Source organism: Passer domesticus, chromosome 12, assembly GCF_036417665.1.
Source record: "Passer domesticus isolate bPasDom1 chromosome 12, bPasDom1.hap1, whole genome shotgun sequence".
Lineage (NCBI taxonomy): Eukaryota > Metazoa > Chordata > Aves > Passeriformes > Passeridae > Passer > Passer domesticus.
In genome coordinates this window covers 4,166,829-4,193,058 of record NC_087485.1, presented here as the reverse complement: position 1 = coordinate 4,193,058, position 26,230 = coordinate 4,166,829, and the positions used below count along the sequence as shown (strand labels likewise).

The 26,230-nt window shown below is 39.2% G+C and overlaps 1 protein-coding gene across 12 annotated transcripts in view; it reads left to right on the top strand.

Annotated features, from left to right (window-relative positions):
* The window catches only part of PLCG2 (phospholipase C gamma 2), a 68,878-nt gene that overhangs the window by 15,988 nt on the left and 26,660 nt on the right, over positions 1 to 26,230 (top strand). For 10 of the 12 annotated variants that reach the window (XM_064386429.1, XM_064386428.1, XM_064386426.1 and 7 more), the window contains 11 exons: positions 955 to 1,188; positions 13,378 to 13,518; positions 16,057 to 16,150; positions 17,297 to 17,344; positions 19,737 to 19,821; positions 20,583 to 20,666; positions 22,011 to 22,054; positions 23,174 to 23,246; positions 24,132 to 24,233; positions 24,387 to 24,505; positions 25,383 to 25,468. In XM_064386429.1, the coding sequence (XP_064242499.1) occupies positions 993 to 1,188; positions 13,378 to 13,518; positions 16,057 to 16,150; positions 17,297 to 17,344; positions 19,737 to 19,821; positions 20,583 to 20,666; positions 22,011 to 22,054; positions 23,174 to 23,246; positions 24,132 to 24,233; positions 24,387 to 24,505; positions 25,383 to 25,468 (1,072 nt within the window). In that variant the 5' untranslated portion in view covers positions 955 to 992. Of the gene's footprint in view, positions 1 to 140; positions 267 to 657; positions 858 to 954; positions 1,189 to 13,377; positions 13,519 to 16,056; positions 16,151 to 17,296; positions 17,345 to 19,736; positions 19,822 to 20,582; positions 20,667 to 22,010; positions 22,055 to 23,173; positions 23,247 to 24,131; positions 24,234 to 24,386; positions 24,506 to 25,382; positions 25,469 to 26,230 lie in introns of those variants that run through there. The other 2 variants (XM_064386432.1, XM_064386433.1) reach the window with 2 other exon arrangements.

Sequence of the window (26,230 nt, the reverse complement as noted above, 5' to 3'; positions counted from 1 at the left end):
GTGAGACGGTGCTAAAGGCGATCGAGTGCTGTTAATGAAGAGAGAGCAGCAAAGAGCAGTGAGGAGCCAGCCAGGGGTGAGGGGGCGAGGCTGGCAGAAGTCACGAAGGGGAAGCGAGAAGTGCCACGGTCGAATTAGCCATGAACACGGAAACTGAAACTGCTTGTGATGGAGAGCAGCGGCCTGAGGAGAGAGGAAGAGGAGCAGGGGGGAGCCGTGCCTGGTGGCTGCATGCACAGAGCTGCTTCAAACCTGTCGGGGATCAGGTTAGAGGGGATGGCTGGGAGCTGTGTGGCAGCAGCCCCTGCGACTTGTGTGACAGTGCTGCTCGTTCATGGGTGACAGCGCAGCTTGCAGACCATCCTGTTTGTAAATAACCTCACTGAGGAGTAATCAAGCTCGTAATTAGCGGTTTGGTGCAGTGATGTGGGAGACCAGAGAGCACAGCAACTTGCTGATATTTGTGAGATGTGCTCTGTACACATCCCTCTTTGGGCTGTTCTGTGCCAAGACGTGTCCCCAGTGTACGTCCACAAATATCTGCCACCCAACGTGTGGGTAAGAAAAGGCAGACTGCGTAGGAGAAACAGAGCCATGAAGTTTAAAAGTGCAAAACCTGATGTTTAGACGTTGACAACACTTAGTGTTTGTATTACTCATGTTTTCCCTTCAGTACAGTTCTCAAAAGGACAGTTACCTGTTTTACATTCTCATGTAGGTCTCATCTAATTCTGATAGAATGCAAGAATTTACACAAACCGATGTTGCTGGAACTGCCCTTTGTGAAGGCTGTTTGTAGCTCCTTTCAGGATAAACCAGCAAGAGTTAATGTTGGCATGGGCAGGAGTCTGTGTTAGGTATTTAACTACATAAGTGTGATGTTTAAAGAAATTAAAATCCTGTTTTCATTATTGAATTTTCTCAATTTTCTTCCTTATGATTTTTTCTCTTTAGGACACTGAAGACCATAAAAGTTTGATTAAAAAGAAAAAATGCCCAGAAAGACTATAGACTATGGAGTGCTGCCTGAATATGAGAAAAGCCAGATCAAAAGGACCTTGGAATTGGGAACTGTTATGACAATATTCAGTCTTAAGAAGAGCAGCCCAGAAAGGAGGACTATTCAAGTCATAATGGAAACCAGGCAGGTAGCATGGAGCAAGACAGCTGACAAGATTGAAGGTTTCTGTGAGTATTTGCAATGTGCACCTGAATTTGGAGTTACTAATAAATTGATGTACTTGTCAAATATTAATTTAACAAGTCTTTTTTTTGACATTATGAAGATTTTGGCTGAAAGAGTTTGGTAGTTTGCTGAGAATATTTTGAATTGTTGTAATGTAGACAAAGAATCTTCTGCAGCTCATTATTTAGGTATCTAACACTACTCAAATATGATTAACATGCTTTTATCCTTAGCCTTGTTCTTAAAGTTTTCATATTTGAATATGATGGTGTTTGTGTTCTCTGAATTGACAGACTGTTTTCCATCATTGTGTCTTATAAATTCAAGTGAGTAATTATTCTTTACCACTTCTCTCTAAAAAAAACCAAAACAAAAACAAAACCCAAACAAAAAACCAACCAAACACCTTCAAATACAAGGAAACTGAATTCAGATTTTGGTATTTCTGGGCAATTTGCTGTCTCAGGATGGAAGTCATTGTTTAGGACCATTACTGGAAAGTACCAGTGGCTTAGGAGGATGAAGCTGTGAGATATGAGGTGGTTTCAAGGCCCTGAGTTGGTATTGTCTCTTTAGTTGATATTGGAACTGACTAAACCCATTATTTATAACAAGGTCAGGAAATAGAAGGGGAGTGTAAGGCTAGATAGGGCTGCAAAAACTAGAATAGAGGAATAAAGTGAGACTAATCCTCAGTTCTTACGAACACAGCTGATGCCAAGAAAGCTCAGCCTGGGCTTTCTGTGATTTGTGCAGCTCAGGGTGCTGTAATGTAATTACAGTGCTTGCATAGGACTACATGGTAACTTTTAAAAATTATTGTGAGCATGATTTTACTCTACAGCTGCTAAGTAGTGTTTGTCCTCAATAAAGGAATTGAATAGTTTGTCTGAAATACCAGAATCATCTATTGGTTTCTTGGAGTATGGAGTTTTAGAAGGTTTTAGTTTTTTTGATAAATGTACAGTAAGTTAAAAATCCTTTGGTCTGTAAGGTTGCAAAGACAGGCACTGAGAATTTTCATGATTTTGGGATTGTCTGAGCAGTTTCTCTTCATGCTCCTGACTTAAAAGTATTAAATCTCTGCTACTGTTTCCATTGATTCCTGTCTCATTCCTTGTGGAGACTGGACCTGCAACTGGAAATGTGATACAGTGGAAATAAAAGACTGGTTGTCTGGGAGGATGTTCTTATCATTGGTGTGAAAATATGCTCATATTCAGTATTCTGGGGAAAAGCAAACAGGTCTGGACACCAAATTAACAGGTACTCTGGATCATAATCTTTCATTGCCCCAGTTTCTGACGTGACAAATGAGGGTAATTATCCTTTCTATAATGATGTGTGTGAATGCAAGTACAAGTGTATTGCTGGTACTGTGCCAAAAAAGAAGTCCTGGGAGGGCATGTAGAATTTAGTTATGAGAGCAGTGCTTGAATGTTGTTTAGCAAATAAAGCCTGAGGTTTACACACAGAGCAATAAGATTTAAACATGGCAGAAAATGACCACTCAGTGAGGGAAGGAGACCTCAGAGTCCTCTGGCCAAACCAATCTCTGACTGTGTGTTGAAGCCTTGCTGTAGCCATTTGCACAGAGGGGACCAATTTAAAAGTGAACAGATGTTGCATTCCAGATGTTGGGTCAGCTTTTTCAGTCCTGTCTTATAATCACCTTTTATCAAAGCTTTCTGTGGCTGGCGTGTGTTTGTGTAATAATAAATCATAAATTAACTAGTTTGCTCTGTGCATGGATTTTAATGCTTCTAAAAGAAGGTGAATATTGTAATTTAAACCTGGGTGATGCAGCAGGGTAATGACTTGCTTCCAGATCCAGGCTAGAACAGGGAATATTGCTCCAGATCTGTGACTTACCCAAAAGCCATCTGCCTCTCCACAAAAACTGTAGTGCTGTAGCAGTTTCTTAAATTGAGCAACACTTCAGTGACGTGTATAACACTGGGAACTTTAGGTCTGAAAATATGTGCTAGTCTGAAGCACAGATATGCAAAATATTGTTTTATTGGCTTAAAAAGCAATGAACCTGCCCCAAGAAGCTGTATTTTTCAGGTATTGTTCCAGAATATTATATGAACACTTGTTCCAACTCACCATGAACCATATCTGGTCTACTAGAAATGAAAGTCACTGCAGTTTTAGCTTGCTGACACTGTTTTTGCTGAAGAGGAAGGAAGTATTTTATTTAGTTAGCTATTTGTATGTTGCTGTTGCTTCTTTTGACTGAGGCTCAGGCTTTCTTTTTGCTTGAAAAGTGGAAAAATGCTGGATTTGAAGCTTTGCTATTTGAGAATTGAATGGAGTGGCCTCTTGAATATGGGTGTCTATATGAATGAGCCCAAATATATGCTGGTGTATTATATTGACTTTGTGACAAATAAAACCCAAATTTTTGTTTCTTGATTTTTTTAAAAGTGGTTGAGGGCAGAGAATTATCATCTCAAGTATCATAATATATTAATACACTTATGCTGTGCAAAATCTAATGTTCATGATATGATCTTAATGGTTGCAGTTTGCCTGTGTGTCAGTCCAAAACCAATTAATATTCAGTAGGAGTGGGAAAGTTAAGATGGTTTCCTGATCCGTGTGTGCTATTTTAACTCAAGCTTGGCAACTGCTCTTTACAGAAGGCAGAAAACTCAATGTTAGCATCTGCTGTGGATTTGTGTTTCTAAATCAGAGAGTGAGGAGAGTTCTTTAACTTTGGGACACAAAAATAGGCTGCTGATAGATAGCAAAGATGGAGTTCAGCTCCCTAACTGCCCTGTGTAGTGCTGTGAATTTTGGATGTCATAGTGCTGATTTTCCTGCTGACGGACTGTAAATGTTTGAAGAACACTTAAATTCCTCTAAGCTAGGGTTGATTATAATTATTACAGTGACCTTTCTCAAGTTTGGTTAATATTATTTTGGAAATGATTTAAGTTAAGCCTCACAATAACAAAAAGGCAGCTACTCTTATTCTGGAATAAATTGACCGGAGCAGAGGAGAGATGTAGGATTAGCTGTGCTTATATAAATATTTACACAACCCCATGGGCCCAAAAGTGGCACTACTGTGTATTTTAAATTGCATTGCTCTTAAAAAGGCCCCTTTTGTTGAAAACCTGCCAGCATATCTGTTTAGAATAGAGTGAAAGAGTTGCTAAAATTAAGGCTATTTCCTGCTCAGTACAGATGTGTTTCTCTGGATGAGAAACTTCAGCAAACCCTTCCTAGATCCAGCTTTGGTGTGGTAAGAAGTGAGGATTTACAAAGGCTAGAAAGTCTGATTTAAACAATCCTTGTCTTCATTGTGTGGTTCAGATCACACAGTGTCCATGTACTGGAGATTTTACATTGACCTTTTGAGAGACTTGAGTTGCCATTTACAAAAGGAATTTCTAACAGAAAGGAATTGGGGGGAAACCTCTGTATTTTCCCCTAAATGAAGGAACATAGGTTGGTTGTGTCCTTTAGAGAAGGATATCCTATTTCAATAGTAGATCAAGAGACAGATCACAGACAACTTACATTGTCTGTGCACAACGTAAGTTTGAGGTGATGTTTTCACAGCCCAGTATTAAGCAGTTAAATTCCAAGTTAAATTCCATCACCTGTCTATCCAGATCGGCATTTGAGACAATGAATTATTTTTGCTTGAGAGAAGGACAGTTTGGTTTCCTTGTGGAGAGGGATTTTGTTTGCTTGTTTAATTTGCAATGGACCCTCTTCCTGCAGAAACTAATCCCTGCATTCTGGGTGGTACCTGTGAAGCTGCAGCATGCTCTGTTGCAGTGTGTTTCCTCCCGATGGTTCTGCTGTGTATTTTTGTTGTGTGTTTAACCTTTACAGCTGTGTGTGGGTCTGGATGGCTCACGCACACCCGGGGGTGGTTCTGCCACCTCAGACTGTCCCAGGGGATGTTGTGCACGCTGGGACAGCAGTGACAGGCAGAGGGGAAGGGAGAGGTGGCCAAGGGATGGCAGGATTTGCTGGGACTCTGCTGGGACACACCACTCTGTGGCTGACACCTGGGGTTTGCTGTCTGACAGGACATTCCAGAACTCCCAAATTGTGATATAGCATTTATATGCACATGAATAAATTAAGCCCCAAAGTTAGGATATTTAAGCTTGTCGAGCAAGCACGTGGTGAGGTATAAATCTCCAGAAAGCTGATCCATTGTGAGTATTCCATTCTTTCTCAGATGCTTTCAGGATGATTATTAAGGGAAAGCTCATGGTGACTAGAGTTGGATTAGTCACTGGAAAATGTGTGAGTTTCTGCATATTCTTCCAAGAATCCCTTGAGTGAAGGGATGATTCACAGCCAGGAGAATTTATACTCTCAGAAATCTGTGGTGACATCCTTGAATGTGCAAGTGTGTGATTCTCTGAAATACAAGCATGCTCATTTCAAGGAAGATTCTATTTGAGGACAGAAGATTATTTCTCTGTTTTTTGAGCCCAGGACTTTTTTTTTTTTTAAATTAATGTGACAAGGTGACCTACTTTTGTAAAGTTATATAAGCCATATTTTAATCCCTTACTTTTTGGTAAAGAAACATCACCTTTTCTCTCTCTTTTTTTTTATCATGTTCTTTATTTATTGCAAAAGATTCCATAATAAAAATATCTAGTGACAATTTAGTTGTGCAAGCTCATAACAAGAAATAGGTTTAAAGCATCAGAGGGCCATATTTAGTGAAGTTATATAATATATCAGCTTTGAAACTGTTCTTTCTGTATGCAGAGTGAGAGGTCAGGGTGTAGATAAGGTGGGAAGAGAAATGTTAGCATTAATTTGTTCTGAAAACTTTCTCAAAGGATGAAGTACCTGGACTGGGGAGTGGCAGAGATGCAGGCATCATGTCAATGTAATTGCAGAATTATGAAGCAGGAAAATAAAGGCTATACTTAAATTGAAGCCTTTGATGCTCGTGACACACCACAGCACAACAATAGCAGCCATTTCTATTTTCTGCAGCCCAGACCTTTATTAATGCAATAGGACTGTATTGTGTCTTTTTTCCATTTATAACAGAAACCTGTGTTTGACAATGCATAACATGTTATTTTAGAATTTATGTGAACTGCTCATTTCACATTGTCTCACTGCTCTAGTTTTATGTGTAGTTTTCCCAGAGTTTGTAGGAAAAAATGACCACTTTTAAATAAATTTGCCATCTCAAAGTCATTGAGCATTGCTGATTTCTCATTTAAATTACAGGAAAGGGTTATCAAGTGTTAAGTTCACTTGAGATTTTCTTCCCCGCTGAAAAGGGGAGATTTTACAGAATTTGTCCTCTAGAACATGGTTAAAAAACCCAGACATAAAACGAAGTTGAATTTTCATTTTTTCCCAGGTAAAGGGAGTATGAAAACTAAAATCAGACTTAGTAAATTCATGTTAAAAGTAGAATTAGAACCTGTGGTAGCTGCTCTGCTTTTTCTCAATCTGTGATATTGTCCTGTGCTTTCAGACTTTGTTACACTGCCAAGCAGGAATCACTAGTTTCTGCCAAATGTTGCACCTGGATATTCAATGATCAAAGCTCATTACAGGAGCTGTGGATCTGTAATAGAATCATGCAGATACCAGCACCAGGTCAGGCCACATTCAGCTGACAGGGTGAGGGGACAAGCAGAGATCTGGAGTTTAATTTAATGGCAACCTTCTGTGTGTTGCTGTAGGCAGTACTGTTCTGCCTAACGAGGGTTAGGGTTTTTTATCTTCATTGTTTTATTTTGTGAATTTTATCATCTTTGTCTTGAAGTTAAATTTTGATAATGTTTTTTTTAAATCTTTGCTAAAATGACTGCCAAAGAGAGCAAATTTTTATGCTGTGCATCTATTTGCTGTCAGATACATTGGGGAACTTCCAAAACTAACACCTAAGAGAGTGTTCATGCACGTGGCCCACATTCTTAAACACTGATCTTTTTTCTACGTGTTAAACAGCTGAGTCATTTATTTAGTAGAATTGTTAATAGCAATGTAAATTTCTTCCGTGGTGGAAAACTTTTCTTTTCCCCATTGGCGAAGATGGTATAAACATTTACAGATCTGTACCTCTCTGGGAGAAGTGATGAGCATCTATATATTCTGGTGAGAAATGTGAAATGAGTGCTTGACTTGGCTTGAATGCTGGACTTGGTCTTGCTGATTTCTTCTAGGGACCTTTTTTTTCCTTACTACTAGCAGAATTTTTGTCTCAATTTCCTTACTGTTTCAGACTTAAAGTAACAAATAAATTTAACTCAGATTGAAAACCCTGAGTCTCTATTTTGTCATTTGCTTTCTGTATTCTGAATACTGTTAAAGAACAATGTGTCATTGCAAAGTGAGTCCAGTTCTTGCTCTTTTTGAAGTAGCTTCACAAAGGAACATTAAAATTCACCTTTCTTTTGGTGTGTTTTGAAATGGCTGTATTTCACTTGTTAGCCAGGGGATCTTTGTGTAAGTCTTCAGCTGAGTACATGGAGCTTGGTTTCTGTGGTCAAATGAAAAAATGAACATGTGTAGCCTCTAGCTCCTTTCAAATAATGTCTTCCCTTTAGCAGCTCAGTTCTGCAATGTCTGATGCTAACTTACAACGACCAGACTTCCTGTCATGGCCAGCCAGCAAAACAGGGATGGAATGAACTGCACAGACCTCAGCACCCCTAAACTGGGTGATCAAAGTGAGTGTGAGATGTAGGTACTCCATCCTTTTCCCCAAGTCAGGTTGATATGCCAACATTTTTATTTTGTTTTGTTGCATGGAGCAGAATGTAAACTTTTATAAGCACATATGTAATTTTTACCCTATTATGCCATTTTGTGGAGGTGCCCTTTAATTTTTAATGTGAAATCAGTAGCCAGGTGTACAGCCCCTTGAATTCAGAGCTCAAACAGGGAAGCATGTAACATGGTGTTGTACTGAGCAATCCAGTGAGAAGTTATGAATTTAGTAGTAATTTGTTGTTACTGTACATGCCAGCTCTGTGTGACCTTATTGCGTAAAACCCCATGGGTTTAAAAGGTGCACTTCTCTAAATCTTATGTCAATCACTCAGCTAAATCCCCAGAGGACCCTTGGAAAGGTACTCAGGGGTGCTTTCTCAAGGTGCACCACACTGTCTCTCAGGTTTCATCCTTTAACCGTGTTTTCAGAAGTTTTGTGGCTGATCTCTAATGACTTCCTTGGGCTGCTGAATGTCTCAGTAAACATCTCTCTATATGAGCTGAATTACTTTCCCTGCCACATCTGGACTGCCATGCTGCAGGACATTTCTGCTTTCTTGTGACTTTGTCCTCCAAGAGAAGCCTCACCTTATTCCCTCTAGAGTCACAGACGATTTGTGTTTCATTGCTGCTCTGAAAAAAAGAGGCAGTTAAAACACACCCTGGGTAGTTAATATTTAATTCTGCAGAAGTGAGAGCACAGCCATTGTCCTCACTAACCACCATGAAGTACATTTGCAAAAGGGTACTAAAGGCTTTCTTCATTCACTGGGCACTCATTTGCACGCAGCCTCTTGCAGTGGGCATTTTCTCCCTTTCTAAAATGAAACTTACCTTGGAACATTTTGTGATGCAAATTTTTGGAAAAAAAAAAAAAAGATCTGGTTCTGAGTGTGGAATATTACTGTACATGTGAAAATGCAATTATATTCATAGAGAGAATGGCCAACCCATGTCTTGATGCACACAGCTTGGGTGATCAGAGTCCCTTATTTTCTTCTTCAAAACATTGCCAGTAGTTTCCCTTAAGGCTTCTTCAGACTTACTGAAATAATGCTCCAAGCATGATTTCTGACTCTGTTCTGAAACTCTCTGTAGGCTTTTCCTTTTCCTTCATTAAGTACATGACTGAGTTTTGAGCTGAGCACCATTTGTGGCCACAGACCCTGAAGGACTCCTGGGGAATCTGGGCTTTGAATCAGGAATGTTATCTTGCAGAACTCTGTAGTCCATAATGGCAGACTCAGGTAAACTTTTACACTGTTCATGTAGACTTTTCTGTCAAGGGTACCTCGATGGGCTGACAGCCTCTAAGGTTTTTTGACCCATGCATTTCTATACAATCAGCCTGATGGTCCAGCCTGACATTGCCTGACTTGACCAAAGGTGTTCTTGCAAACTCATCTTCCTTCAGTGAATTTAGATGGACACTTCCAGCTCACAGAAGGTGCTCTGCTGGTGGCACTGGCTGCTTTTCAGCAGGGTCTGTTCCCCAGCCTGTCTGTTCAGGTGCTGGATGGTTGTGTTCCCACCCAGAGGTGGCTGGTGGGTGACCATTGTGGCAGACAGAGCCAGAGCTTCTCTCTTTAAATTGCAGTGCAGCAGAGTGTTGTGTATAACAATGTAATGTGCTTTTCACAGTTCTCCTAGTTCTCCTCTTGACACAGTTTTCTACCTTTGGTTATTTTGTATCATGTTTTCCCCTCAGCTTGCATAGCACCTGCTGTAGTGAAATGCAGGTTCTGTTTTACCATCTACCTCCAAGTGTGACTGCAGGAAATGTCACAGGAATTTTAACCTGCAAGTGTGTGACTGAACATGATCTCTGCTGCTGGGTTATTTGAATGGAGATCAGTGGAGATGCTGAGGATCAAAAGTTTATTGTTAAGTTCATGGCAGTAAAGAGCTCAGTCAGGTGCCCTGAAGAGCACCGAGAATTAATCTGTGCAGTATTAGGAAAGTATCTATGTAGGAGTGTAAGGATACATTGAATTCACTGATTTGCCAAAAACCACAGCAGCACGAGCTGAAGTTCAGCAGCTCCGGGCTCTGAACTGCCTGGAAGGCACATCCAGATCAGAGCCCGAGACAGCAGGGTAATTGAAGGTGCCTTGGAGTCTGGTCTCCTTAAAGAGCCTCTTGAGGGAGCTGTCAGAATCAATCCGTGACTTATGAGGCTGCTAAGGAGATCGTTTCAACCTGGGGAAATAGTCATATAAAGGGATGGATGAACTGTAAACTGATTGTGGGTTTTAGAGTGGCACTCGACTTTTACAAACTCTTTGGCCGGGGGAGTGCTCTCCTTGTCTGGCTGGATGTGAGTCACTTACTCTACAGGGCATGCTTTCATTCATGTTTCCTTAGGAAATGTTTTAATCGTCTTTCACCTTTCTTGTGGAAATTCCACCTGCAAGTGTATTGGATTTGACTTGACTCTGCAAGGTGCATCTGTCCAGGTCTGTGGTTTTTTTGGGTGTATCAGGGCCCAGAAATACATGTCTGTGAAGCCAGGGCTCTGCAATTTGCATGTGGGCTTGAAAAGGAGGAAAACTCCAGTACTTCAAGGCAGAACAAAGATAGCATGTCTGAAGTGCTGTCCCTGCAGTTCTGGCATAGGTATGAAATTGCATTTTAATTGTTCAGTGGCAGATTTTGCTGTTAAAAAAGTTCACAGTAACTGCGTAACAACTACGTTGGTACAGTTGATTTACTAATCTGAGCCTGAAACATGCTGTAGCTTTTCCTGGCTTGCTTCTTTCCTAGTATAGTTGGAATCAGCCATTCTGGAGTTATTTGGCATCACATGGAGGGTGCCAGGCCAGACTACCTGCGGAGGATGCAGAGCTTAGTGCAAGACCAGAATTAATGCTTGCTGTTCATATTTCTCTTTTCTCCCTTTGATTCCCTACATTGGCTTTTCTTTCAATAATGTAGAGTGATACATCCTAACCAACACTATGAAATGTCATTAAAATACATACAGGTGGTTTCTATTCATTTTCTGAAATGATAATGTGTATTACATCTTCATTTCTGTAAAAATCTAAAGGATGTTTAATAAAAATTGTGTTTTGTACCTGTTTCATTTATTTCTAAGGAAACGTAATGATATCTTGCCCAAATTTTGCAGGATATATATATATATAAAATATATTGCCTGAAAATAGTAGGGATGTTAAATTTTTAATTTTTTAATATACATATATCTTTCTTCTCTCTTTCACCCAATTTTGTTCCCTGGCTGAACCATTCCTCTATTTACTGAATGTTTAGCAATCAGGGTATAGTGAAACCCTTTCTGAAAAACCAGTTGGAGGAGCAATAACATGTCTGTGCATACAAAAATCCTTGTGCCACTCTGTATGTACACATAGGTTCGTGCAGGAGAAGGGGATGGTGGGGTTGAAAGGCTGTAGTGCAAGGAGAAGGACTGCACTGAGTGTGTGTAACTGAGGGGAGACATTGGGCAAGTTTGTGTGTTTATTTCAGAGGTCAGTGTGAGGTAAGAGCCCCTGGAAATGACAACAGCAATGCAGGTTGTGAAATCTCTTTTATCACTGCTTCTAGTTTGTACTTTGAGAGGGCCTTTTGTTGTGTTGTTCATGTGTGGGGATTTAAAGGAGTCTGAAAGGAAAGGTATGATTCACTTTGAAGTTAAAACTGTGTTTTTCAGCAGGGATTTGTTGGGTGAAGGGAAAGCAGAAGAGGTGATTGGGGTTGCACTTGGAATAAGGCAGGCTGGTGTGCAGTCCTGTGCCATTTACTGCAGCCATGCAACCTCCTCCCCTCTCCATCTGGGTACTTTCTATCTTTGCATTCTGATTGTTCTCTGTTGATATTAATGTAAATTCCTGGTGTAAGGTAACTTTTTTAGATGGTGACATTTAGGATGGTAATTTGGATACATCTTTAGGCATCCAAGTGAGACTCTGAATGGTCTCACTTGGGGAGATCAGTGTCATCATTAGAAGCTTTTGGTTCCTCGTCATTTATAGGCACAGTGTGAATTATTTTGAAAACATACAAATTGAGGAGTCTTCAGCAATCAGATATGCAGATCTTAGGAGATGCTTTCATTATTTGAGAGGGAGGCTGAGATATCAAAACCGCTACCTTGAGAATAAATGATGCTTGGAAAAATTCATTTAAGAAAGATGCTGGTATCCTATTCAGGTTAACCTTTGAGGTCTCATTTTCACAGTGTAAGTTGTTTAATGACTGTGAGAAAGGAATGTCTGGTAGAAGTTTGGCCTGGGATACTTGCAGAAAATAAGAAGTTCCAAGATGAATTAATGTTTCATTATCAGGATTTTGTTGATGAACTTCCTTGCTTATCTGTCCACGTTGGCATCATAGAATTGCAGCATTACACTGGTGGAAGCTTTGCTGTTGTTCAGCTCACCCGTGTCTGGCAGCAGAGCTGCTGTTTCTTTATGTTGTTAAAGGTCTTCTGTTACTGATGAGGTGCTCATTTGAAACAGGGGGTTTATATTGTGGCATTTTTGAATGCATGGACAGAAACCCTCAGCTGTTTTCCTTGGATTTTGCTGGGTCTGATAAACACATTTCGAGAGCAGCCATGAAATGTTTTTCTTCACACTTTGTCCTGTAGCTTGTAAGTCAAGACTGTCCAGAAGTGGAAAGAGCTGTTTATTTCTCTGGTCCACAGGCAGAGCAAAACCACTTCCTCAGTTTTCTAATAAGTATCTTATCTTGAGAGCACACATATTTCTATTTCAGTGCTGTCTCCCTCCTGTTCTGCAGGCCCTGTAGCAAGGGCTTGAAAAAAGGGAGCTGACTTTGGGAGAGTGTGTGCTGTGCAGGGCTCCCATTCCGTGCTCCAGTGCATACCCATGTTCTCTGGAGAGCTGAGAGTGAAAGTGATACAGCAGGTTATGTTAAATAACACAGATCTCCCTGGAGCTGGCCGTCAGAAAACTCACAAACATTTTAATTATTAAGCTTGATTTGCTCTTTATATTACTGCTTCCAATATTTTTCTTGAAAGTACCAGTGACTGTACTAGCTGACAAGGTTAGCTGGCTATGTGAGATTTATGTGGATGGTTTAGACAGGTAAGGTAGAATTGTATCTTTTCTTTTTTGTTTCTGAACAGTTTTCATGGCAATTGGAAAATTACTTGCTTAGAGTTAATGCCATTTGTGAAATCACATTTTCTATGAGCCAAAGGGCCATGTGTATGCACTTTGTCCATGGAAAATCAGTGATAATGAAATAATAAAAATATGACAGGTTATTTTTCTTTTTCTGGTCCTTTTCTACTATTTTCTGTTACTATTTATTTGTGGATTTATGGATTAAAAGCTGGCACAATTTGCATTTCTTGTCCAATACAGACCTGCATTTTTATATATATAGCTATTTTATATGTGTGTGCATACTTTGAGTTATCCATCCTACCATTTCAGGCTCTGCAGTTGTACTTACTGGATGTTTTCTTTCAGTGGATCTGATGGAAATAAAAGAAATTCGCCCAGGAAAGAATTCAAAGGACTTTGAACGTTGCAAAGCAAGGCACAGAGAAGAGCACTGCTTTACTGTTTTTTATGGTACCCAGTTTGTCCTCAACACCTTAAGTTTAGCAGGTACTTTTATCTTTTTTCTTTCTTCTTTAAGGTTTCTGATTGAACAAGTCAAACACATTGATGGAACAGGAATGCACAGAATACTGTGGTTTTAACTTCTGCAGTTCAGGACTGCACCAGATCCTTAAAATCTGGAGCCAGAAGTTTTACTCAGCCCTTCTTTCTGTGACCTGCTGCATTTGGAATGTTTCACTTTCCAGAGGTGCATTGTGCGAATGTTGTTTCTGATTTTTCTAGCAAGGTAGATTTTTGCTGGTTAGATAACTCCAGTAAAGTTTTCAGCACTGAAGAGCAGTTGTAACATTGCCCTCTTTAAGGACAGCTATTCAGTGTGGCCAGAATATTGTCTTAACACTTTTAGTCTGGCCAAAATGATTTTGGATGTAATAGCCACAAAAAGTTTCATTGCAGCTGTATCACAGAAATTTTCCTGTTGCCTATGAGCAATTGCAGACTAATTTGGAAAAATGAATTTAGTTTGGGCTATTTGTGTGCATGTCACCTGATAATACTAAATCTCTTCTAAATAAGTACTAGGGAACCATAAATAAAATCGGAAAGTGATAAATTTAAAATTAAGAGATCTGTGTGAAACAAAGAGAATTTGTACCCTGTATCTATAGAAAGGGTTGGAACAATTTTATTATAGGCAAGATTATCCGGGGTTACAAACCTAAAGATTTTGAAATGAAAGAGACAGGCTGAATACAATTTCTAACTAGTGAAATTTACAAAGAGATTTCTTTTCTAAAAAGTTTGTAATGGGTCCTTGGTTTAGAACCATACAGACAATTTATTTGGAGCTGTAGCTCTCTCTTCCTGAGCATGAACACGCTTACCCATTTAAATCTTTAACTTTATTGCAAAATCTCAATGTGAGAAAAGTGGAGTGCTTTCTAAGTGTTTAAATACTGACAGCTTTTATTTTTTATTATTTATGGGATGAATTTCTTATAGATTGCAGTATGAGAATACAAGTTTTTTGCAGTCAGATGCTTTTGAAATGAAAGACTGCTTGTGACTAATCCGTTCTTAGGAGTTTTAAACTTTAAATATGTTTTGCCATTGTTGACTGAAAATTTTGAGTAAGTGGCTGTGCTTACGTGCAGCTGTGCCAGGGACTTCAGCTTGATTTCCTCTGACAGCCCCTCCAGTCCCTCCCCCATGGCAGTTCTCAAACCAGGCCTCTGCCAATGCTTTGAAAACACTTGGTACCATGAGCTCCTGCTGTAATGCTGAACTGCAGAACAACATGATATAACTTTCAGTGCAGGGGAAATCCTTTTCCTTGTGGAAGGGCTTTGTCATGGTTTCTTAAAACAATATAAAAGAATTGTTCCTTGAAGGGAATGGTAGCTATCATAAGGGGCAGAATTGTCTTGGGAGAAGAATTGGTTTGGCTGTGGTAGTGGGTGTTCTTTCCAAAATTGTAACAAATTGAAAAACATTTCAATGGGGAGCTGAGGCTGGGCTCCAGCTTCATCCTTGGGGGATAAAGCATTGTTTGAAAGTATGTTTAAATAAAATGTAATCTTCACCTTTTGAGAAACTTGTTTGCTTTGAAGGCTGATAAAAGATTTCAGCTCCTGAGTGAAAATAATTTTTCAGAGCTGGTTTAATTGAAGAATGCCTTCATGCAATTTCAGAGCCAGCCTGCTAAATCAAATGGGCTTTGCCCAGCTGAGGGCTGTAAAGATCACATCTCATGCAAGGTTATTGCAGCTTAGCTGGTATTTCCCAGGGAAAGCTGTGCCCAGCAAGCAGTTCCTCATCTTCCTTCTGCTGGGCTGAAGAATTACCAAATGCAGTTATGATAAATGATGAGGACTCTTCTGGTTTGAAAAATGGAAAGGCAAACTAAATTTTAAACAAAACAAAGCAGTGATATACTAATTTGTAGGGCAGGGAGGAAGATGTACGTGGCTTCTAGCTAGGCCACATAAGGAATTTTAGACCTTTTTTTGACTTGTATTAAAATGTTTTATATCTGCTACACCAATTTTGTACATTGCTCCCTTTCTGTTTGTCCTGCCAAAATTTAGTCTGGAACAATGTGTTGAGAGGCATGGATAAGATAAATAGGTGATTATGTCAAAAGCCTACTGGCTTTTGTTGTAGGTTGCTGGGAATATAATGAACCAGCTTTATGCTATAGCAGTACTGAGGTCTTTTGCCTGTTTCCTTCAGGTTGCTCTGATCTGGGTCCTGGGCTTTTGCCACTGTGGAGGCAGAAGATAAGAGAATTAATTTTGATTGTGTTACCACAGGAGCTCAGCAGTAGTTTTATATTGCTTTTGCTGAAATATTTAAACTTTCCTGCTCTGATAAAAGTCTTCTAAAAGCAGGTATTTTTTGTCAGAGCTTACCTGCCCCCAGATTTATGCTGTTTTTTATTGGCTTTATTTGTAGCAACATGAAGTTATGCAATGAGATTTATCAAAGAGGAAGGTTATCAGCAGCTTTGTATACTAAGGTTTATCTAAACAAGTTCTGTCTTGGTTTTGTTTTGGTGTTTAACATAGCATATTAATTTTTCAGCTGATTCTAAAGATGATACTGATAAATGGTTGTGTGGCTTGAATATCTTGTATCAAGAGGTCATGAGTGCTCCCACACCTGCAATCACAGAGAGGTACGTGGGTATATTTTCACTTTGTGAGACTGGGAATTGAAACAGGAAAATCTGAATGAAATTTTTAAGGTGCAACAAGGGGTGCTTGCCAATTACACTAAGAACACTTTTCAGTTAATGTGGGACATTGAAACCTCATATGGAAATTCTCAATGTTTATTTTGCTGCATAGGTGCTCTGGAGTCACACTCTGCTTCATACACTAATGTGAACTTGCACTTCACCTTGTTCTGTGCACACAAAACAAAATCTCTTCATGAGGTCACAAGAGCAGCTGGTGTTTGTGTGTTGGCTTCTTGGAAAATTCAAAAGTCAGCCATAGGAAGGTGAAGCTGCACCTCTGTCCTTTAGAGGATGTTGTGTGTGAAACTGCTCAGGCTCAGACTGCCAGTTCTGTGGACAGGTTTCAGTAATACCTCTATACCCATTGCTTTCCATCGCTGCTGGCATTTTTGTTTGTGGCCACTGCTGTTAGTGCAGATATTCTCTGCCCTTGCTTGTTCCCTGATCAAACTGTGGCTTTGACACTGGTGTTGTCAAACAAAAGTAATTCCTGTTGAGTCTCAAGATCAGCTTAGCAGTGCTTTCATCTTTTAGATCAAAATTGTATATGTATTTATTTACTATTGGTGCAACTAAAAGTATTTTACTGTGCATCTAAACCTGACATGCACTGTAATGAGGATTTTCTTTAAAATTCCTTAAAACCCTCTCACTTTCCTCTAGTTTTTAATTTTTATGCATCTAGCAGATATTTGAGCCAAAAGCTCAAAGATAAATCTGGCACAAATCATTGACTTTATGGAGTTACTCCAGTTTAGGTTAGCTGAAGTTTTGGCTCACTTTATCCTCTTACTTTTTTATAGCTTCTGGTTACTCATTCTTTTCTGTCCTGCCCACCCTTCCCCTTCCTGTCTTGTTTATGTGACTTTAAAATGTAGCAAAGCACATATTTACAGATGTGGTTAAAAAAACTGGCTGGATGCTTGAATGCTGCAAAAACTGGTAATGTTTTTACTTTGCTAAAAGACATGAATCTTAAGAACTTTAAGTATTTCTATTGAGTTTTGTCTATAGATTTTGAAATTTCATTGGCTATATATTCTTTATAATTCTTAGATTTATTTTTTCTCCCTCTTCTACAAGCTGGCTGAGAAAGCAGATCTATTCTGTTGATCAAACCAGAAAAAATAGGTAAGAAGCTCTGTCTTTTTTCAGATGTTTTTAATGAATTTTTGTTGCAGATTCTATGGAATGAAAAGAATAAAGAATTCATTGTCCAAAATGTGGAGTATGAGATCCCTGAAAATGGTATTTGCCCTTGCTTTAGCAACTTGAGTTTTGCCTTTTATTAACACAGTGTGTTCATAGCATTCCCTCAGGTTTTTGTACATGGTATAATGAGGAAACAAATGATTGGCAACTAAGTGTTTTAAATTTTAGCCCAGAATTACTTTGCCAGAAAGAGCAAAGTGTTATTTTAGAGACTGAGCTCGGCTGGCAGCTGCCTGGCCATGAGCTTTTCTCTGCCTTGTATTTGAACAGACCAAAGGCAAAGAATCACCTCTGACCTGGTGCTTCTCAAGTGAAAGAAGTGTCAGGGGTTCTAGCTCCCAGTGTGATGTGTGGCTTCATGTGTCTGGGTTTCAGTAATTCCTTTCAGGTCCATATGTGATGTGGCTTTGTAGCTTTTACACGCAAAAGAGACTTTAAAAAAAAAAAATTCAGCTGCACACCTGACCTCAGAGTTTCCAGAAATCATATGACACCGAGAAGAATGTTAACTTTTTCTCCCTTCTGTATTATCATTTCACCATGACTTTTCTCTTTGTCTGGAACATGCATTTTATTGTTAAGTACAAATCAGTGTAGAAAAGCTCCTGCTTTTCTTGTTGTGTACACCTTTTCCCAAAAGCAAACTGCAATGAGGAGTTTCATTGTGTGGCTGAGGCCGTGGTATTGCAGGAAATCACACCTTTGTGCAGACAGCCTGTGGCCCTGTGCAGGCTGAGCTGAGAGCCCATTTCAGAGCTGGCCACAATCCCATCCTTTACTGGATATTGACTTGTACCCCCTGATGCATTTTCAGAACTAACCCTGCAGTGGGGGTGTTTTGTTGGGGTTCACAAAGCAAAAGCAAATATTAGGGTGGAGCAGCTGTGGCTGACAGTAGGTGTCTGCTGAAGAGGCTCCATTTGTTGCTTTAGGATTGTTTTATTGCTGCAAGGCAGCTTGGTTAGGACCAAGGAGACTTGTACTGTGGAGAGGGCAGTTTTTCCTTCTCTTCCTAGATTATTCATGCTTTTAGAAAAATTCAGGATAGGAGTTGGGACTGAGGTCTGTTGAGTTCAGAGCTGTGGTTTTTGGGGAGGTTAATTGTAAAGGTTAGGCTACCAGGCAAGTCCTGTTCCACAGGTTGAATTTTTTTCCAGTGGTAATGAAGTCCCAGCTCTTTGTTTTCTCTTGCCCTTGTCTGGCCAGAGGAAATTGCTTGTGCTTGGTGTTTGGTGTACAAATGGAGTGCTCGTTCTTGCTCCTAATAGTGTTTTTTTTCCAGAGGTCTGGCGACGAGGAGGAAAGCCAGGAATTTCCTGAGTTCTAATCTGGTTTGGGCATGGATTTTGGCTTAGTTCCTTCTTGGTTTGCCTCCTTCCCTCTTGCACAATGGAGATGAGAATACCTTACAGGGTAGCTGCTGGCATGGACAATGTAGAATGGAAGTGTTACTGGCATCTACGTGCTAATCGGTTTTGTTGCATTCAAGCAACTCGGTTCTCACCCTGTGTTTGCAGAGGTTTAATGGCTTCTGAATTGTCCTGTAGGTCAAGGCAGTCCCTCAGTCTTGTTTTGTTGGGTATCGTTGTTATTGCTTTAATATTTTGTGGGCTTCAGCAATAGGACCTACAGGTCTTGTACCTGTGCTCCCTTGACTTACTGCCTTGTTGTTATCTAGAAAACTTTTGTTTTTGAAGTGTTGCTGGGATATCATTGGGCATTCTGAAACTCTGTGAAAAGAATCAGCAGGTCTGTGTAAATGGAACTGGAAGGGAATACCTGCTTGGGAGAGGAGAATGAGATCACGTTCAGATGTTGCAGAAGGGAAGAGTCTTGCTGCTGCAAATCAGCATTACCAGACTGAATAACATCTGGAGATAAAGGTTAAATTGTATTGAAGACTGGGGTGTTTTATTTTCTGTTTGTGCTCATCTGTTTGGTACAGCCTTTGCATGATGTTTTCTGTGTCTGTAATCCAGTTTCAGTGGAAAAAAGGCTTCAGTTTATCTGACCGTGTATAAACATCTACATTTGAGCTGCTCATCTAGATCTGCTTAATTGCTGAGAGAGAAATACATATTTATGTAACATGATTCTTTTCCAAATTAATTGAAATGCCTGTTTCTCCATGTCTCCCTTGCTTCCATGTAGGTGTTAAGTTTATATAAGTTTACAGGTATGTGAGATGATCCATACACAAAATGTTTCAGTAGTCATATTTTTGTGTTGATAGAAAATACATGAGTAGCTGACTAGACACAACACATAGTGGTGATTTTGCTATCTTTTTTTTCTCCTTTTTTCCTCCCAGTATCAGTCTTAGAGAGCTGAAAACTGTCCTTCCCCAAGTAAACTTCAAAGTGAGCAGCATGAAGTACTTGAAGGATAAATTTGCGGTAATTACCTGATTACTCAAATGTGTTTGGTATTATCTGATAAGTGTTGATGTTTCTTTTTAGGACACTTTCTTTTTTTTTGATTTCTATCATGTATAGTTAAATAAATTTTACTGATTAATCTGTCAGCTTGGCTTTGCCTATATCTGAGGGTATAAGAAAATACAGACATAAATGTTCCTTCTTTTCATTGTGTGGGTGACCAAATCCAACATTGGGTTTTGAGCTCCAGTACTGAGCAAGTACATAGAAAAGTATTTCATCTTTCTTTTTCTTCTATATGAATTTCATCTTAATTTTTTTTTTTCAATGTGATCAAATAATAACCTCTTCTCTCCAACTAATGCCAATGTTAATAACTTTTGAAGGTCATTCCATTCCTACAGGAACCTTGAATATCCCCACCCTTTCCTGGTTTCCAACTCTCCACCCTTAAAGCAGACATTCTTGCTTCTGCTTGTTCAGCCGACAATGACTAAATGAGGCCCTACTTCTCTCTTGGTCATGGAAATGGAGTGAGGGTGCAAAAGGCAAGGCCAAAGATGGGGGTTAGGAGCACTATGCCATAAACCAACATCTGTTGTCTTGTTTGTATTCTTAAAAACATAAATAAATGTAAAAATCCAAGTGGTTAAGAATAAATAAAGTTGGAGTAGAACAGAATGTGTTGGAGATTGCCAACTGGAGTAAGAGTAGTTCATTCACTGTGCAAGGGCAGTTCAGGGAATTCTGAATTCACTGTGTGCTGCTCTCTGTTGTAGGAAATAGGTGCTCACAAGGAAGAGCTTACTTTTGAACAATTTCATTTGTTCTACAAGAAAATCATGTTTGAACAACAGAAATTGGTAAGCTTTTCATAAGTAGTCTTCATACTGTTTGACTGCTGCATCAGAGTAGTGAGAGCTGGTTATCTTTTAGTTTGTTACTGATTTTCTTTTTTCCTCGTTCTTGTACCAGAGAAAGAGTGCTGTACTCAATGTGTAGATAACAGTCACTATCAGCAGTTGGCCTAAGGAGATGAACAAGTCATTCATGTTGCTTCTTGTGTGTTGGTAGTAGAGATAGGCACAGACATTAGTAGGTTTTCAGGAGGAATTATTTTTGTGAATTTATTCAGGATGCTGAATGTCTTTTCATTAGGTTTGCCTAGTATTTTTTACTGGTAGAAGCAATTCCATATTCCAGATTACCAGCAGCAAGTCCATTACAGGACATCATGAGACAGTCCTTGGGAGGCATAAATGCTGTGGTATTACATTTTAGCTAATTTAAGTGGGCAACTGCTTACTGCTGTTTCCTTGTATTTGCTGTACAGATTCATGAGGCTGGTGGAAACTGCATACTTTTAGTGACTCTGAAAGTTAGAAACCCTTTAAAACTGTGTGAAAACACATAATTTGAAATTACTTGCATGAATGTCTTTCTTCACTATGTGCTTATTGTGGATTCAACTTTAATTTTGCAGATGCTAAAGTAGAAGCTTCGATAGTCAGAGTCAATGCTGATTTTCTGGCAATACAGCTTGTGCTGTTTAAAAGTGATGCTGAAATCATGGTGAAGTGATAAAAACCCTAGATTAACTGGCAGGATTTTAGTTTTGGCCATGAAAGTCCTGTTAATTAGCTTGAGCAGAAAGCAGAAGAGTAAAACACACAGCAAGGAGCCTCTCTGACTTCTTTAAGCTCCTGTTATTGCCCTGTGTGAATCACTGCAAAGAAATTTCTCAATTTGCTTACAAGTGCTTTGGGTCACTTGATAAGTTTCCTGCAATCTCTAATGATGCTGTGCCAAGCTAGAAACAATTTAGGTTTTATATTCACTTGAATAAATGTGATGGATGATACTTAATTCCAGCTTTTCTGGGATATCAAACAGTAAAAGCTCCCCAGGAATTTGACTGCTTGTATAAGGTGCTTTATCAAAGCAAGTATTTTGTCTGAGAATTGTGCTCACATTGAAAGGCCTGAAGTGCAACTGCCAGCCTTGGCAGTACGTTTTTTCTTATGCATTTAATTAAAAATGTGTCTTGCCAACTTGTGAGCAACTTCTCTAGAGTAGACAGGCATTTATTTCCCTCTCCAAACCAATGGACATTATTAGATGGACTGAGATAGAAAATTGGATATTATTTTATTATTTATGTGGGTTTTTTTCCGTTTTTTATGTTTCTTTTGTTTGTTTGTTTTAAGATTCTTGATGAATTCAAAAAGGATTCCTCTGTTTTCATTCTTGGGTGAGAGTCTTCATTTCTATTATTTTTCTGCATTTTCCTGTGGTTGTAGTGTTGCAGGATTGTTTTTGTATTACCTCACTGTTTTTTAATTTTATTTTTTGTTCTAATGTTTTAGTAAGTGAAAAGAAATCATCAGTATTTTTGCATTCAGAATGTGGAAGTAAGTCCTGGTGATTGCTTTTTACTTTCTGACTACAAATATAATATGGACTGAAGTTGCCTGTCCTCTGATTTTATAAAGAGCTGAACAGAGCTATAGAAGGACAATTTGATGCAGAAAGTTTTGCTTCAGTCTGGAGAGAGGTGTGGTGCACCGGCTTTGCCTAGACCTCAGCTGAATGCTGATAGTCATGGTTTCTGCATCTTCCACTTGACGGACTTGAAAGTTTAAGTAAAATGTGTACAGCATGAAGAAGATCCCAGGCATTGCAAACCCATTGATTGTGGATTAAATTGGTTTATCTTGGTTTTCAATGTAACACTAACAGATTAAGGAAGTAACTGTAAAAGTTTGTTCTGAGTATACCAAGTATTTCCTTAGCTCTGGGTCATGTAATAATTAAACTGTGAGGCTGCTTAAAAGCACAGATTTGTAAGCACCTTCCTGGTACCAGGTGCTGCTGTGTTTGTGACTTACAGAAGGCACATCAGTGATATCCCTTTTCTTTGGTGCAGCTGCACCTTGCCCCCTTTTTCAGAAGATTTTGGTCTATCACAGTAGTTCATGTAACTATTACAAAGAAGGAATTACTTGTGAGGTAATGTGTGATAATAATTTACTCTGTGATAATTTAAAAGAAGCTTTTCCATGTGCCTCAACTAAACTTAGCAAAACCCTGGTCAAGTTAATGCAGCTCATTTGCTACAAAGCAGTGACTACAGATTTGGTGCTTTTCCCAATGATTCCTTCTCAAAAGTACATCAGGAATCCAGGAGGCTCAAAATACAGTAATTGGTAATACAAGCCTGCTGTAAATCCCATTGAAATTATGAAAGGTCTCTTGCTGATGGCAGTACCTTTATGCTGTAAAGCCAAGATACAAACCCATGTCATCTGCTGTAACCTCTGATTAACCTCTCTTATTTCTTCAGCTTCACTTTCCCTTTCTTTTTTTAAAGAAATACTGACCGTCCAGATGCTTCTGCAGTTCACCTCCACGACTTCCAGAGATTCCTGCTACATGAGCAGCAGGTGGGAAGGTTACAGAAATACTGAACTCTTTTTCTTGGGGTTGTATCACAGAATTCTGTGCTCATTAAAAAGAAGTGTGAAGAGTCATAGAATATGATTGATGCCACTGTAATACTTGGCCTTGGAAAGATTTCTCCTTTGTCGCCACTGAATTCCACAAGAACTATTATTTTTTTATCTATATAAAGCCTCTGAAGGTGCACCAGAGGACAAGAGGGAGGACAAAGTAAATAAGGTTTTAACAAGCCTCCACTTAGTCATGTAGATAAACAGAGAAGGTTAGAAGAAAATGCTGTGTGCAGTCAGAGATGAATGCTGGTCTGGTCACTGCTGTCACCAGAGGGGCACTGGGGTAATGCCTTGGCCATGGCCCCATTTTTGCAGCTCTCACATTGCTGCCTGCCTGCATTGCAGTCAAAGGTGATTTCCTATTGAATGGAGCCAGTTAGATGTCCCGTGCCAGCAAGCAGATAAGGATGAAGGCAGGGATTGGAACTGTGTTTTCATGGATTTCTGTAATGTGATTTATCACAGACTCCATGTGAAAAAATGGTACAGTATTTGCTAGGCACTGCTGAGCTCCAGGTTTGCAAATGTGATTGAAAAGTGAGACCTACACTTCCTGTGTAAGCTTGCTACTTTCTTTTTCTCCCAATTTCACTGTTTTCAAAGGATGTTTTCTAAGGCACTTAGAAATGAGAGAGATTATAGTTAAGGCATGTCCAAGGAGGCCAGCTTTTTTCTCCCTGTTAATGCACATAGGTACTTACATAGTGTGTCTCTCTGGAGATCTCTCTGTTCCTTGTTTGATTTTTGTACTGAATAACACCACTTCTAAAGTTTTTTTTTTTTTTTTTTTTTTTACTGTATTGCAATTATCTGAAGGAATCTTGGGCACAGGATCTCAATAAAGTCCGAGAACGAATGACAAAGTTTATTGATGACACTATGAGAGAAACTGCTGAACCTTTCCTCTTTGTTGATGAGGTGAGATAATGGTGCTTTGTAGTAGTGCTCATAGACTTCTTTCACTGAATTTTCACTGGGTGGCAGGACCTGTAGTCCCCTCTTGCTGCATTGCTGGGTTTGTTTTATTCTCATAGGGTAAAAATGTTTAAATTCAGTCTCTTTGTATTGTAGTTCCTCGCTTACCTATTTGCAAAAGAAAACAGTATTTGGGATGAGAAATATGATTCAATAGATGTGCAGGACATGAATAATCCTTTGTCCCACTACTGGATTTCCTCCTCTCATAACACGTAAGTTACCAAAAGTCCCGTTGTCTATCCCAGGTCAAAGAAATGTAGGAATGTGAGAGAGACAGTAAATTATGTCAGAAATGTGCTGTGTGGATGTGTGAAACCTTCCTACAGTGCGGTCTAAACGTGGCAAATGGAGTTTCTGTGACTCTTTTTTCCCCTTCTCGTAAGATCTTACAGGTTTTATGATATAACTCAACTTCCAGAAAACCCAAGTCTTGGTAAAAAATATAAAGTATTGAGTTGAAACTGTTCTGAAAGCCTCTCTGCTTTCAAAAATTTAAGTTACTGGAGGGACTTTCTTTTTTTCCAAGCAGCAACAGCCTCACTGTTCTCATGTCAGAATTCATTAATTGTCAAAGTATGTGATGATGAGTTTGAACTGTCTTCAAATGAAGGGGATTTACTTATCTGGGACTTTTCTGGCAGTGTAAAGAGAGGAAGGAGAGATGAACAAATAGAACAATGCAGGGAATGCAATGAAGTGGATATGGATATAGCATACACCTGTATTTTGATATTACTCTAAATACCTTCCACATCCCTCCCACGTGCTCATGCATGAGCATGATGAGGTTTAGGTGGGTTTCTAAGCTCATGATTTGCTCTCTAGAAGGATGTCAGGGTTGGTTGCTGTTTAGATTGAGCATTGAACCTGCTATAATTTGGTCTGTTCAAAAACCTGATACATCAGGCTCAGCAAAGTTTGGTTCTTCCATCAGAATTAGCAAAACCAAAACAAACCAACAACAAAACAACAACCAAAAAAAATCAACATACATTGTCCATAACAGGAGGCAAAATGTCACCCAGTGAGTGACTGAGAACTGGTTGCAATCGACTGCCTGTCTTTTTTAACATTTTTTTTCCTCCTTAGATACCTGACAGGAGACCAGCTTCGCAGTGAATCCTCCACAGAGGCTTACATCAGGTGCCTCAGGATGGGATGTCGATGTATTGAGTGTGAGTAAAGAGCTTGTGGAGTGGTTTGTAACATTTGGTCTGTACAAGTAGTTTCCGCTGTTTACCAAGAAAGAAAAAAGAACTGAAATCAAGAACTGCTTGCTTTCTGAATTTGAAGTTAGTCATATAAAAATCACTGATTCCTAAATTGTTTTTCTTATGTCTCACCAATGTTTCATTCACTTCCTCTGATTCTTTTTCCCAGGCAGTTTTAAGAGAGTCTTCCTAAATCTCCTCTCACTTTACACCAAACATTCAATCCTGAATACATATGAAAGTTTAGGATTTAAGCTGAAGTACTTGAATAGCATAGATAGTTTATTTACCTTCATTGGAATACAGACAAGCCCAAGGCACAGAGATTTTTATGATGTTGTGCCTTTTGTCATCCTGTTTAACTTGCTTGTAAATCAGTTAATGTCTTTGTTCTCCAGCAACTGTGTATGTGTCTGCAGCTCTGTACTTGTGTTCCTTATTGAGAATTTTCACTTCAATTTCATGTTGTTTATTTGACTAATGCGAAATGTATCTCAAATTAGAGTTTCAGGGTTGAAACAAACAAAAGACAGAAGCTCTCAGCTTGTCACTTGTTGGAGTGTATTTATCCCTAGAAAATTACTGTAAACTAGTAGATTGACACTATAGTTGCCTGAATCTCTTATTTCCAGACTCCCACACAATAATGCTTTGGGAACATTTTGTAATGTATTTTATTTGTCTTGCTCTTACTTAAGTAAAGTCAGTTTCCTCTGTGAGAGAATA